Genomic DNA, 14,244 nt, shown 5'->3' with positions numbered 1-14,244 from the left:
AGCCTCATTTTTCAACCTCTAGAAGTGACATTATTGATGACGAAAATGCGACCAAAGTAGAGCTTAGTTTGAAGAGTCTCACCCCTCTTTTCTGTCATGCTTTCTTCTCTTCTAATTTAACATCTTCCCCCCTCACAGTTTTATTTTCCTCCTCCTCCTCTGCTCCTTCTCCCCTTGCAGTCTCTCTCCTCTCCGTCCTTTTTATAGAGCTTTTATCCCGTGTTTTAATCCTCCTCCCACTCACACTCTCCCTCCCTCCTTACCTCCCGTTCCCTTTGGCTTCTTCACCTCCTTTCCTTAAACCTAAACCTATGTTCCCTTTCTCTCCGTACCAAACTTGTTCCCTTTTTTCCTTACTCCCACGTTTGTCAACCTCACTTCCTCATCCTTTCCTACCTCTACCTCGTTCTTCAAATCTACCTTTCTCCTTCCTCCCTTCCTCCTTTTAACCTGCTCTCTCACTCACTTTCACACCTGTCTTCCCATCCCAACTCTTTATTTCTTATCCTCCACCTTCTTCTTTACTACTTTGCTCCTTATCCATCCTTACCCCCTTTGTTTACTCCCTTTGTCTACCCCTCCTTTTCCTCCTGTACTTTAACTTTTGCTTCTTTTATCCTTCCCGACATCCTTCCTTACCACCTTTTTCCTTCAGTCTTCTTCCTCCTTCTGTCCCTTCCTTTATCCTTTTCTGCCTCCCTTCTTCTTCTTCTTACCTTATTTTTCTCGTATCCCTCAATCTCCCCCTTCTTTCATCATCGTCTTTCCTTTCCTTCCCTCTACTTTACACCTCCTTCTATCTCCCTTTCTTCTTCTATGATCTCCTAACTCATTTTCTTGTCTTGTCTTGTCTTTCCTTCTTTACATCCTGTATTGGCTACTTGTCTTGCTTCCTACTCACTTCTCTCCTTATCTCCATCCTCATTTACTTCCTTTCCTTTCATATCTCCTTCCTTACCTCCTTCCTTCCCATCCTGCCACCTTACATGCCAAATTGGCTCATCTTGCTCCTCGTTTCCTTTCCTATACTGCCATCCCTTCCTCTGCTCCCTGGTTGTTAACTTACCTCTCTCCTTTCCCATCTTCCTTGTCCCTTTCCTCCCTGTTTCCTCTCTCTCCCCTCCCTCCTCTCTCTCCTCCCCCTCTCTCTTGTGTTTATGTTCTCAGGCTCCTGGAAGTAAAGTCAGTATGCTGCTCCTCCTCCTCCTCGTCTTCTCTTAATCTAACTCACTTCACAGCCCTCCCTCCCTCTCTCTCTCTCTCTCCCCCTCGCTCGCTTGCTAACTACTTTACCTCAGCACGTCTGCTCATCTCCTTCAGCTCAGTGCTGAGATGTGTGTGTGGGTCTGAACAAACTCTGGATACCAAACACTGAGGAAGAATCTACAAGGGATTTTAATTCAAAGTGAGGCCCTAATACAGGTACTGTGTGTGTGAGTGTGTGTGTGTGTGTGTGTGTGTGTGTATGTCTCAGGTACACTTTGACATCTCATAACCTGTCAGCTTAGCGGTTTTCAAACTTAGTGTTTTGTTTTTGTCGTCTTAATGCCAAAAAGTTAATGGATTTGTGCAGTGTTTGTGTGTGTGTGTGTGTGTGTGTGTGTGTGTGTGTGGTCTTATCTTACTGATGTTGTGGGGACATTAATCTGTGTACGCAGTCGCATTGTGGGGACTCTTTTCCTTTGAGGGACAAAATTTAAGATTTAAATATTTTAATTTCAGGGTGAAAACTTGGGTTAATGTTAGCTTCAAGTTAAGATTAGCGTTAAGTTGATTCTCCAGAGAATGAACGTTTGTATGTGTGATGTCCTCGGAAGTGATGGAAACACGACTGTGTGTGTTTGAACCAGAGAGCTTCTATAGATTTTGACCATCCTTGTGTCCCTGTCAGTGTGTGAAGACTGTGTAACAGATAATAATTATGTGAATTATTAGAAATGATCCAATAATACCTCTCAATACCACTGAATTAAAAGCTATTTCAGGATCGTTGTGAATCTCTAAATTACATAAAATCAACTCTCAAAAATAAATAACAAGAATTAAGGTATATTTTTGAAGTTATAAGACTCACCCAGTATTGCCCCAAAAAGTCTTAACTTAAAATGTATGGGGTTTTTTTTGTATATTTTAAAGTATGTTTTAAAAACTTAAAGTGGCTAACTGAAGACTTAAACGTGGCAGGTGCACAACACAGTAAAAATTATTTATTCATCCTTTTAAACATTGTAAGTTGATTCCCACTAATGAGGTCAAGCTCTTATTTGAAGAATATAAAGAAGATTCTTGGATGTGACGCAATTAAATGAAATATATTGTGACAAAAATACATAAAATTTGTTTCTCTTTGAGCCGAATAATGCATGTAAATGTGTGATTTTCTAGTTTATTTTTAATGTATTAATTTATTACACAGCTCCAGTATATTATATATTATAAATATTATGTTTTGAAGGTATAATCTCGAACTTTTTCATGTAAATAAATGTCTTTTATGTCACTGTCACTGTTGCATTTGCAGTATTACAGACTTGGTGTCTGTGGTGACATTTGGGTAAAAAATCACAAGCGACGCCCAGTTAGTGACGCGTTTTCCATCACCCAGCAGTGGTTGGTCTGCCAGAGAGGGTGGGCGGAGCCAAGCGGTTGCTTTTGTGGTCTCTGCAAGTGTTGCGAGTAAACAGTAATCTACTATGGCTGAACAAACAAAGAAACGTGAAAATCCAAAGAAAAAGAAACTAATTCAACACTAAGAAGAAGGTAAACAAAAAAAGTGAGGAAAATCAAGAGTTAGAACCGTGACAAAGGGAGCCAGCTGTAAACATCTGGTTAAATTGGAATGTGTGCCCCCATAATTACCGATTATCACCAGTGGGAGGAGCTCAAGAGCACAAAAATTTAAATCTTTGAGATTTTATCTTCAATCAACGGAAAAAAAAAAAAACTTTTGTATCCATGTACACAAATACAAAAGCTAACTTTTTGTTACTATTTTTCAAACTGCTGTGAGACTGGGTTGGGTTGTTTTTTTTCCTTATATCAATAATGATCAAGGTCCAACATACGCACGTTTCGCACATAAATTTTTTTAACTCTATATTTTTTTAAGCCAGTGAGTGGCGCCCAAGAGCACGAAACTGAAATATTCAAGATTGTATCTTTAAGAATAAAAAAGTTTTTCTTTTCATTTTTTTCATCAATCAAAAAAGTTTTAATCAATCTTCTCATTTGGTTTCTTATGTTTCTACTTAAAATGTTTCCATAATGGAGTGTACATTGAAATCATGCATGCTCACGAAAACACACTCCACTTCCACAACCTACTTTTAGAATACAAACAGTAGGAAGCGTGTGTATGTGCGTGTGTGTGTGGTAACATGCCACTTTAGTCAGCTCTGACACAATAGAGCTGCTGTGTTGACGCCAGACCTGCTTCTTTCGCTGAGCCTCCCGTCTTTAGCACTGCCAAGGGGCCTATTAGTGCCGCCTGTCTGTTTACGTACAATGTCTTTGTGTGTGTGTACCTTTGCATACTAATGCACTCCAGGCTCAGATGCGATGCGTTCTCTGAGAGCATCATAATGAGGGCGTCCGCTGTTCCTGATTAGTTTGATGTAAACACGACGTGGAGCAGAATAATGTGAAGATAATGTTCCTTCATTAGAGTGAATCATGGAGACGCAGCAGGAATACAGCACATTATTTATGAGTGTGTACTGAAAATGAGGGGAAAAACATAATTAATTAGCTTGTTAGTTCACTGATAAGAAACACTTTTACACAAGTTTGAAAACGATGAATCAAATCCTAATTTTAATGTCAATTTCTCATTTTTCTTACACTATTCTTTAGTACGTATTATGAAAGCTTAAGCCTTAAAATGTGTGCATATTTTACACATTACATAACATTGTAACTTCCTTACAGATGAGAGAAATAAAGCAGAATCGGGCCACGTTTTATGCACCAGTGATTTATTTATTCCCTAACACAGAGATGACTGTGAAGTTATTGTACCAAACTGATGAAGCAGCAAAACCTTCAGGGCAGGATGAGGAGACTTAGTAAAGCTGGAGAACATACTGTACAGGATATAAGGAACGGGAAAACATAGAACCCAGTACTTCGTCTGACTTCCTGCCAGGAAATTTAGAGAATGTAGCTTATCTGTGAGTTTCTGTGATGATGTGAAAAATGGAGAAAGTGATGCAGGGCAGAGCAACTGTATGGAAAGCAATTAATTCTAAAAAGTGTACTTATACGTGAAAACAGCTTATGTTTTAGCACAAAGCACAAATTGCCAGTTAAATGTTTCTCAAACCGTAAGCAAGGTTGGTCTTGAAGTTCACCAACCATCCACCAAATATGTAGCTCTCCGTTCAAGAAAAGCTTTCCAGGCAGGACTTAAACTCATTACATATTTTTTATCAAAATAATTTAATAGTATATAAAATATATGGGGCTACCAGACTACCAAATAATGTCTTAGGTCGGATACAAGTACACGCTGTTTTTTCTTTCGTTGTCTCGCCTAGTTAGACGCACAACAAGCCAAGGAGAAAATGAGGGTTGTAGTCGCATACATAGTCAATGCAAATAACCTAATCACAGCAGTGAATGACACAATCCTGTGATGCACATCACTTTAATGCTGTCGAGATTTTCCTTATGTCCTGAAGAAATGGTCGATCCAGAGTCCCTTACGAAAACGAGCATTTTTAAGGCCGCTGGTTTAGCTTACCTGTTAAATTGCGCGTCCCATGTACAGAGGCTCAGTCCTCGATGCAGCGGCCCTGGACTCAACTCCCATCCTTGGCCCTTTTCTGCATGTCGTCCCCACTCTTTCTTTCCCTGTTTCCGACACAATACACTGGCCTCTCTCAAGTAAAGGCCAAACAAAGCCAAAAAAACGTATCTTTAAAAAAAACTAACATAAGTTTCATAAGTTTTTCTTCTGCTCTCGTCTTGCGGACAAATCTGACAAAGCACAACTTTTCAAAAACCTTAATCATAATGTGGTAATTAAGACATCTTTTAAAACCCTTTTTTTGCAGTTGCAAGAAACACAAGGTGTAAATTTGCATCACTTTTGGTCTGAGCACAGCTTTACAGTTGTATTGATGAATCACATGCAAACCTTAAATCATTAATCATGAACAAGACCCGTTGTGAAACTCTAGCTACTGTAAGCGTGAAAGTAAAAATAATTAAATGTCCTAACAGCCGTGAAAAACTTCAGTTATTATGTAAATGTCAATGGCTATTATTATAAACTTCCAGTAATTGAGGAACATAAAAGACATCATCACCTGCTGCTGCTGAATGAGAGCGAGTCCTATTAATCTCTGTCTCATTTGTGCTGCTTTGCGAGTAACTGGGGGCAGGATGAAAGGCTGAGGTTAATGATGAAAGCGCATAGAGAAGAGGACGGGAGCACCCACGGGAGAGACGAATACCTGTGATCACATTAACAGCAACCAGAGAGGAGAGATGGGAACGGAGAGAAGGGAAGGCAGGTGTGAGGGAGATTTAAAAATGATTTGGTGAAAGATATAAAGCATCAGTTAGCTATCAAAGCAACTTTCTTTGTGCAAATTTCTTCAACTTTCTGTTTGTTGCACGTGTAATCACAAACACACATTAAATAGCATTTTTAGCCCTTAAGCTAATGTTTAATGCAATGTGAAAAACAGTGAGCTTATTAGCATACAATTGAATACGGAGTTAATTAAAAGCAGCTTTAAGAAATGAGGACAAAGATCCAAATAGCAGTGCAGGAGTAAAGTTGTGTTAAGTTGGATGAAATTACATATTAATCTTAAGTAGTTGAAAGCCGTATTCTAGGTCGTAAGCCGTATTTTTGTGAAACTAGCCCCTGATTTTGTCCGTCTTGGCTAGCTATTGAGCTAATTAACTTAGCCTTTCAGTGTTGGCATGAAAATTCCCTCTGCAGTTCAGTTTTTAATGTCTCCCCCTCACTCATTTGAAAAAAAAACCTTGCAATAGGGTTTTTAATGTGCATTTGCTTTACATGAATTCATGCTACCACTGAGACTTAAGCTAACAGGGAGTTCTTATCAGCTGATGATCCATGGAGATGACAAATAAACGGCTTTGTTAAAGGTTAGAGTTAGCCAAGAACACCATTAAGGTGTTTACTATACCAATATACAAAAGTTACTTGGACAAAAAACAGACAGTTTAGTCACCTGTTACCTAAGTTAGCTAATGACATGCTAACTTGAGAGTAACTCTGGGCTACTGCTGTAGGTAGCACACCCTTGGTATTACTTTTTTGCTGTGGTTGCGTTGCACTGAAACATCATATTAGATAATAGCTGTGCTGCTCTGTTTGTGGATGTAGACATGTACATGTAGGTCATTGTACTCCCATTTCTGCTATCTACCTGTATGTTTTTGTTCGCCGTGTCATTTGAATTGTCTTCCTTCCTTGTATTGAATTGAGCCACAATTGGACAGAAAGCCTAAAAAAGACCTGTACTTCAGTTGTTTAATTTTCTCTCTTAAGATCACTGACAGTCTTAGAAAGATGGCTCCAACTTTTGGAAACCACCTCAATGTATGACATCTCAAGTTCTCAGATTAATCTTTACAATTTGGAAGAAATTTACATTAAGTTCACAAAATCTTAATAATCTCCTTATGTTTATGCTTAAGTCACTTACAGTGTTCTTAGGTTTACATTGGTTTGCTGCTGTATTAAATCGTACCGTTCCAGAGTTTTCAATTTAATTTCTAAAATATATATTTCTACATCGAAAAGAAGAAACACAAAGGAGCCAAAAAATAATGCACGTACCACATTATCCATATATAAGTAAAGCAAATACATCTTATAAGCATTTGTTTCATTTTATGACACATAAATATGCACATCTGTTACAGAAATAGAGAAAACTTACGGGATAATGTATAGGTTTACTTTCCTTAAAAAGACTAACCATAGATCAGGATACTTATCCTAAATGTCAGCTCTTACTGTTAACATTTAAGAGAAAAAAACAACTTTCCCATACTATTGTTTTTCTCTGAACTATGTTTTCTTTAAGATGATGTATGAAAACCTCTGCGGACGACGCTCATCCTGTTTAAACCGCAGTGTGATCGTCTGGTTACGTTAAGCATTAAGGCCAAAGCAATTTTCTCCAATCATGCTTTGCTGTGCGGTCTGAGGGCGGCTAGATTATAGACATGGGATGGTCACACACATGTGGAAGTAAACATATATACACACATACACACAGCATACAGAGCCAGGCAGTCATTGTAAATTACCATGAAAGGTTAGCTTATTTCAGTCAGGATGCTTTAGAGGATGAGATAAGGCCCGAGGCTGATTACTTACAAAACAGTGGTTATGTAAAGGCAGTTTCTAAGCTTTGATAAAGTCCTTTTAATCTTTCCTCAAAAGGGATACTATCTAGTTTTTTAGCTAAGCCTATGGTGGCTAATGGCTAATTTTAGCTTTTGATGTATCCTGCTGTGTAAGCAACATTGCAGAGCTACTTTAAGGGCTTTTTTTCCCATGCCAGCTAGGCTCTAGAGATGGCTCTGGTCCAGACTGAAATATCTCAATAACTATTTGATGGATTGGTGTGAAATTTGGTACAAATATTTATGGTAACCAGATAACAAATCCTTATAACTTTGGTGATCCTCTGATATTTCTTTTGTTGCCAGCATTGGGTTGAAATTTGTGGTTTGGACTTACATATCTCCATAACTGTTTTAGGGATTGGTATGCAATTTGGTACAAATATTTATCATGCCCAGGTTACAAGTTCTAATTACTTTGGTGATCCTGTGACACTTCCTCAGGTGCCACCATTGGGTTGAAATGTGTGGTTCGGAGTGAAATATCTCAACAACTATTGAATGGACTTGCTCCACATGTCCAAGCTATTTTAGGATAAATTGTACTCCCATTGGTAATCACTTAACTTTTAATCTAATCTTTTGTGTAGGACCAAATAAAAGATAAATCACCCTAAGCACTGCTCTGTGTTGAGTTTGAATTAGCAAATGTAACCATGCTAGCAGACAAAGCTTAGATGGGGAAAATGGTACAAACATTATTAATGCTTAAATCCAGCACGTTCACACTGTGAGCATGATGGCATGCTAAAGTTAAACATCAAAGCTACACCTCAGTGATGCTAGCCTGGCTGGCGACTATACTTGTGCAGCTGACAAGTTTTCAATTCAGCGTTCAGATTCAGCCTTAATGAACTGAGCTGATCACAACCCAAACGTTGGCTGATGGGAAAGAGTTCATTCCTTCACGTTAAAGTTATAAATCTTTAACCTGTCAGACATTCTCAAATATAATGGAGAATCTGGAATACCTCGTCATTTCGGGGATGCACTAAACCGACCATGTAGCTTATTGAGTTCATCTATAACCACAGTAAATGTTCCCGTAACTTGCATATTTTCTGGTATTTAGGAGCCTTGGAAGCTAAACCCAGGAGCTTAAAGTCCCTTTCATGCATTCCTGTCTGAAAGGCCATGACGATCTGGCATTAAACAATCATGATGTTTTCACCCACAAGGAAACAATAACACAAAGTCCTGGGTTAAAAAGGAGACAAAAAAAATACTAAGCATTTGAAAACAGTTGTGTAATGTCTCCTGTGGCTCTAAAGGAGGTTTGTTATGTTGGAGGAAAAAAAGCCTCCAAGTGAAGTCCAATGGTTATCTAAGATTGGAGATCAACACATCACAGAAACAACACATTTATAACAAGAACAAGTGATTTCATTTCCAGAGTTTATAGACTATATCTCCGTCTCTGCTGCTATTCTTCACTCTTAAAGCCCATTCCTAAAGTATAATTTTAACGAAACAGTGCAGTTTATTTTTGGAAAAATCAAAAGAGAAACTTTGACATTTGAGGTTTCCAATCAGCTTTTGTTTGTGTTTGGTGCCTTACCAAAAAAACCCTGTAAAGGTGGGGCTCCTGGTCATGATTCAGATGTCTGTGAGCTATTAGCGTTTCTACAAAAGACCTTTCCCTCTGTTAAAGTCCTACATGGTTTCCTTAAAACTGCTTTTTGACGCCCGAAAATGATCCAATATTTTGGTGTGTCATAAATATAGTAGTAAACAATGGAAGACTAACCAGCTTGTAAAAGACACTAGAAGGAGAAGATATCGCTTCCTTAATCAAGTGCAGTCCCTCTCTATATGCTGATTTATTTACATGCTTTTGTACCAAATACCTCAAACTTACATGCTCATGGTTTCTCAACTGGTTCATCCTCAGACAAAATTAAGAAGCACATTTTTGTGTGATGGGTGAAGCGGTGGTGAAACATGGAGTCTCAGATGTGGAGTGTGTTTGTCTGGTTCTTGTTAACCCGTGGCCGCTGCTCTCTCCATCAAACACTGCCTCACCTCCCTCACTCTGTCACAGCGGCTCAGACTCACCTTTCACCTCTCTCTATCTTGTTTTAATAATTCAGTCTGTCTGTCAATCGCTCTTTTACTGCTGGGGTCTCCATGAGTGATTGGGGAAGTAATCAGACAGTGGTACAAGTAGTAAAAATATCTCTGAAGAAGCTGGATTATTGCAGAAAGAAAGAGGGTCAAATTGGGCCGGCATTGTCTCATATATCAAAAACATTGTTAGCTGGAGCTCAGCTGATCTAAGCATCTCTACGATTCAAATAAATGTATCTACTGAAATGTTTACTGGAAAAACAGAAGTGTTTCTTTGACTGAAGTTAGAATAGAAAACACAACATGAAAAAATAAACAACTTCCAACTGTCCTCAAGAGAATATTTGAAAATGCTGCACTGTACTAACAATAGTTCATTTCTGTTTATTTGTCAGCGTGTTGCTCAGCAGCGGTTCAGTTGATGATTAATGGATTTCACAAGACCCCAGAGCTCTGCGGTAAACTGTGGAGCATATGAGTGTATGAGTATGGATAGGACAGTGGTGGAAGAAGTATTCAAATCCTTAATACAAATAATTAAAACCACTCTGTGAAAATAAACCATTAAAGTATGTAAAGTGCTCAGATATCAACATGTTGTCATACCATGTCATTTGCTGGAAAAAATTACTTTACATACAATTTTTTTTTTTTAAGTAAGTGAACCTTGAGTTTTGAATACTTTATCACTGATATGTGTTCAGTCATTAATCGCCATTGTTTTTAAAGATTCCTTATTTATTAAGTACAATTTGATGGAGAGCAGTCAACGAAATTTGGACAGTTATGACCTTTGATATGCCGTTATTTCCAAATTTCAAAAAAGTTTGCCAAAAAAGTTATGTGTTTTTTTCAACATCCTGAAGAGTGGATCCAAAAATCTGACAAACAAAATCACAGGAGGATATCATCAGAGATTTTCCAAACTTTGGAAACATCCCTCAAGGGTCACATAGGGCATGTAACTCTTTTCACAAGCCGAGAAAAACTTCCCATTTCAGTCAGAATAAATGTGCATCTAAAAACACAAGGAAGGAGACTGAAGTTATGACTTTTTGTCCTTTAAACATAATATTCTGTTCAACATAATTTAAGCTAGCTAAAGGTCACTCTTTCCAACATTCAATTTACATGTCTTCTAGTTTAACATAATTTAACGTGGACTCAGCTGGTTTTTTCAATACTGAAGCAAAAGCAACTTTCACATTGGTGGCCGCCATCTTGGTTGTTTATGAAAATGTCCCCATGGCGCTCAAGCCCGCCCCATTATACAAAAAACAGGCTGTGATTGGCCTGACCTGGATGGAAATCTGTCTAAACGGAGGGAGACCAGACGCAACTTCCAGAGCAAGTTGAGCTTTTTCTGCCTCTAAGAACTTGATGGTTGGTTGATAATCCTCACTGATTGCAGCCAGTGGAGATTTGAGCCATCTACATTTTCATAGGGAGCATAAATTTGGTTGTAAGTAGATAAAAGGATAACTGGTGATTGTGATTAATGGTCTGATGTGTCATCTACATGATCCTCCATCGATCTGTTCATCTGTAATCACTAACCTCCCTCTCTCCTCTCGTCAGGGGGACCACAGGTGGTCGACCATGTTGGGTCAGAGTGTGCGGTTGCAGCCGGTGCCCATCCAGAGCCTGTCAGAGCTGGAGCGAGCCCGGTTACAGGAAGTGGCCTTGTACCACCTGGAAGAGCGGGACCTGGACTTTAAGATCAGCATCCCAAAAGGTACGGACATTCAACTGATTTAACCTGTTTTAGCCAAATAACTTCAGTCCGGTTTTTCCAGTTTTATCATCGGTATTGGTCTTCTAGTCAAAAAGTCTTGGAAATAAAGCAAAGACACTTACCTCCCAAAATGTCTGTTGTAGCTCTTCTCTTTTTTAAAGAGAGGTCTTCCAAACAAATACGTCTAAATCCACATTAGCCTTTGGTCATATGGTCGTTATTAGTCTTCTCTGATGGATATCTTGTAGCTTCTGATTACAATACAAAAGCAGTTTTTGAGATCCATTTATTTCAATCTCTGGAACAATTAAATTGTAGCAACGTTTTTAAAAATGGAAGGAATACTTGGTGGGGTCAAGATGCAAACATTCTTTCATCAAGGGACTCTTGTTGAGGAATGACGGGTTATCACTGTGAGGGCTTTAGGAGAACACGTTTCCTAATTGAAGTGGCTTCTTTTAATGGTTTGACTTGTTTTGGAAAGGACTGGCAGCCTAGACGTACATGAATCAGGCTCGTGATGACACGGTAAACCCGGCGCCGGTTTAGAAGATGTAAGTGGTTGGACTGACTCAGCCAAGGCCTTGGTTGGACTGTCCCTCGGGGAGGGGGACAACCCTTCAGCTGTCGAGGGAGCCATAACAGTCTGTGAGTGAATCTGAGGAATGAGTTTGAAGCAGGAAGGCGGAGAAGTTAAGCCTGTGCGCTAGGTCAAATTTTGTACACATGTGTGAGCAATCTAAGCTGTCAGCCATGATAAAAGAGGTCAAAGGATGCCTCATGATTTGTTCAGTGCTTCGTATCTCAAACACTTCTGACAGGATTCTGAGTTTAGTTTATATGCTTTTATCTTTCAGGTATTTTGGGTGCTTTTAAACAAACGTAAGGCAAATATATGGAAGGCGACCAAGTGTACAAACTGCTCAAGAACTATTATAAAATATCAGCTAATGCTCTGCCACTCAACTTGAGCAACAACTGCTTTTGAGTGTGACCAATGCTGTTGTTTTTCTGATGAAGAGATAGGGGTCCTCTTACAGCCAGGAAGGATGATCTTGGCTAGCTCCGCATGAACTGGACACAAAAATAATCTCAGGGGGAATTGGAGCCAAAAACGTTCTTACTTCCCAGGCCTGGACACAATCTCAAGGACAATCTTGGATTCACATTTATTTCACTTGAGAAAGTCCTCCGATGACTTCAGTGTCCAAGAGATTTGGAACGCTGATGTTAGCTCAAGGGACTACAACACATAAAGCGAGGCTTAGAGATTTTATGAAGTCGTTTTTCTCTCCTTATGTAAGAAAGTCGAGAGGACACTCGACACTCTTCCTCTGCTGATGTTTACTTGCAAATGCATTCCTGTTCATACCGCTGGAGCACTCCCGGCTTTGAAATATCATTTATGTGCATCGTCTTATCCAGCTGAACTCTAAATCCAGCCAACAAAGTGGGATCGTTTAACCAGTAAACCGTAAATCTTTCACACACCTCGCACACTGCCGACTGGGAGGTTTTCTCTGAGTTTATTGGGGCTGGAGGAATCGCTGGGGTCAGAGTATCACTGCTGAGAAACAAACACAGCTGATTGTAGAACTGCTGTGTGTGTTTATGTGTGTATCGGTAGCCTTTCTCCTGAGACAGGTCAGTATGTAAGCTGCTTTTCTCAGCCTCAACTGCTCCTTCCAGTACTCTTGTTCTCTCTCAGGGTTTTTAACCCCTGACCTGCTCAACTCGGGCCAGACAGCTGATTCAGTCAGGCCCAGTTTACACATGGTCTACAATCAACAGTGAAGCCCAATTACACTGTAGTTCCTCTCAAATTACCAAAGGTCACCTTAAAGGTGCTCCTCAGAGTTTCCTTGCAATGAGAGTTTTTGTTTACACCTAGAGATCCATGTCTTAGCACATTAATGCCAACTGTACATCAGTAAAAACACTGCCTCTATATGCTGGTGATCAAAACAGAACAACCTGGAATAAGAGATTTTTTGCCATAGTGGCGGCACCTGAAACCATCTGTGTACACTAACAAATGTCTCATCACCTTCTAAGTAGATATAGTGAAGTAGAAGCCAACAGTTGTTAATTTACCGATCTTGCAGTTGTGAAGAAACTTAGTCATTCGTGTAAAGGTGGTGATAAAGTCCACCGGATCAATTTAAGCAAAAAATTCACAATCTTTTAGCTCTGTTTTTGGTCTCCACCAATTCCGGAGAAAAATATCTGTCTCTCTAGCTGCTACTATGTTCATGCTAACGGTGTCTGTCTGCTGCTTAGATACGAGAAGGTTGTGTGCAGTTATTTTTTACAGCTTTTCTTGCTTAAAACAGTTACCATATGTGGCCCAAAAAGTGCTATGAGAGCATAAAAAGTGAACCCAAAAAGTAAAAAAAAACACAGACAATGTAAAATGTTCAAATTTAGGGTCAAAACTTGGGATATTATAAAGGTCTCAAGGGAATTAAGTACATTTATTATGTGAAGAATAGAAGCTTTTGTTCGTTCCTCCAATATAACGCATCCTGTGAGACTTCACTCGTCCCTGTGCTCTTTCACTATCGGGAAGTTATCAGTTTTTCCCCGCCCTTTCCCTATTTTTTATCTTTAGGGATTAATTTATACTCTTTTCCCGTCAGGTCAGGGTTTAAATACACAGGGAGATTCATGGGAAAGCATGAGTAAATTGCCAACTGCTTTGTGATTACCTGTTCAGATTATTTTTCACTGTCAGTCATGAAAACTGTATCATACTTTTCTTTGAACATAACTTGATAAATCAGGGATTCAAATTCCTGTCAACAAGTTTGAATGTAGGTAAAGACCTCCCAAACATCCCAGATGTTCTTCATGGAACAAACTGTTCAGTGTGCCATGTGTTCCCTAATTGGAAAAAGACCTAAGCTTTAATTAGTTTTTTGTAAACACCAGTTTTACTTACCAAAACGAAGCCTTCAAACCATGTGAACCAGGTCAAAGGGAGGAAGTGGAGCCTGTAAAACACAACAAAAGCACAGTTATGGCATCACTGTTTCCATAGGAAGGGG

At 39.2% G+C, this 14,244-nt stretch overlaps 1 protein-coding gene across 2 annotated transcripts in view; it reads left to right on the top strand.

Annotated features, from left to right (window-relative positions):
- Positions 1–14,244, top strand: part of arhgap36 (Rho GTPase activating protein 36) — a 57,857-nt gene that overhangs the window by 22,887 nt on the left and 20,726 nt on the right. Inside the window, exons 1-2 of one of the 2 annotated variants that reach the window (XM_069672775.1) lie at positions 1,312–1,422; positions 11,041–11,197. In XM_069672775.1, the coding sequence (XP_069528876.1) occupies positions 11,062–11,197 (136 nt within the window). In that variant the 5' untranslated portion in view covers positions 1,312–1,422; positions 11,041–11,061. Of the gene's footprint in view, positions 1–1,311; positions 1,423–11,040; positions 11,198–14,244 lie in introns of those variants that run through there. The other variant, XM_069672774.1, reaches the window with a different exon arrangement.

The sequence above is a fragment of the Semicossyphus pulcher genome, unplaced genomic scaffold (assembly GCF_022749685.1).
Source record: "Semicossyphus pulcher isolate SPU_LCO1_2020_fin unplaced genomic scaffold, fSemPul1.0.p SCAF_21, whole genome shotgun sequence".
Lineage (NCBI taxonomy): Eukaryota > Metazoa > Chordata > Actinopteri > Labriformes > Labridae > Semicossyphus > Semicossyphus pulcher.
Note: the sequence above shows the minus strand (reverse complement) of the source record. Positions and strands in the feature narration are given on the sequence as shown.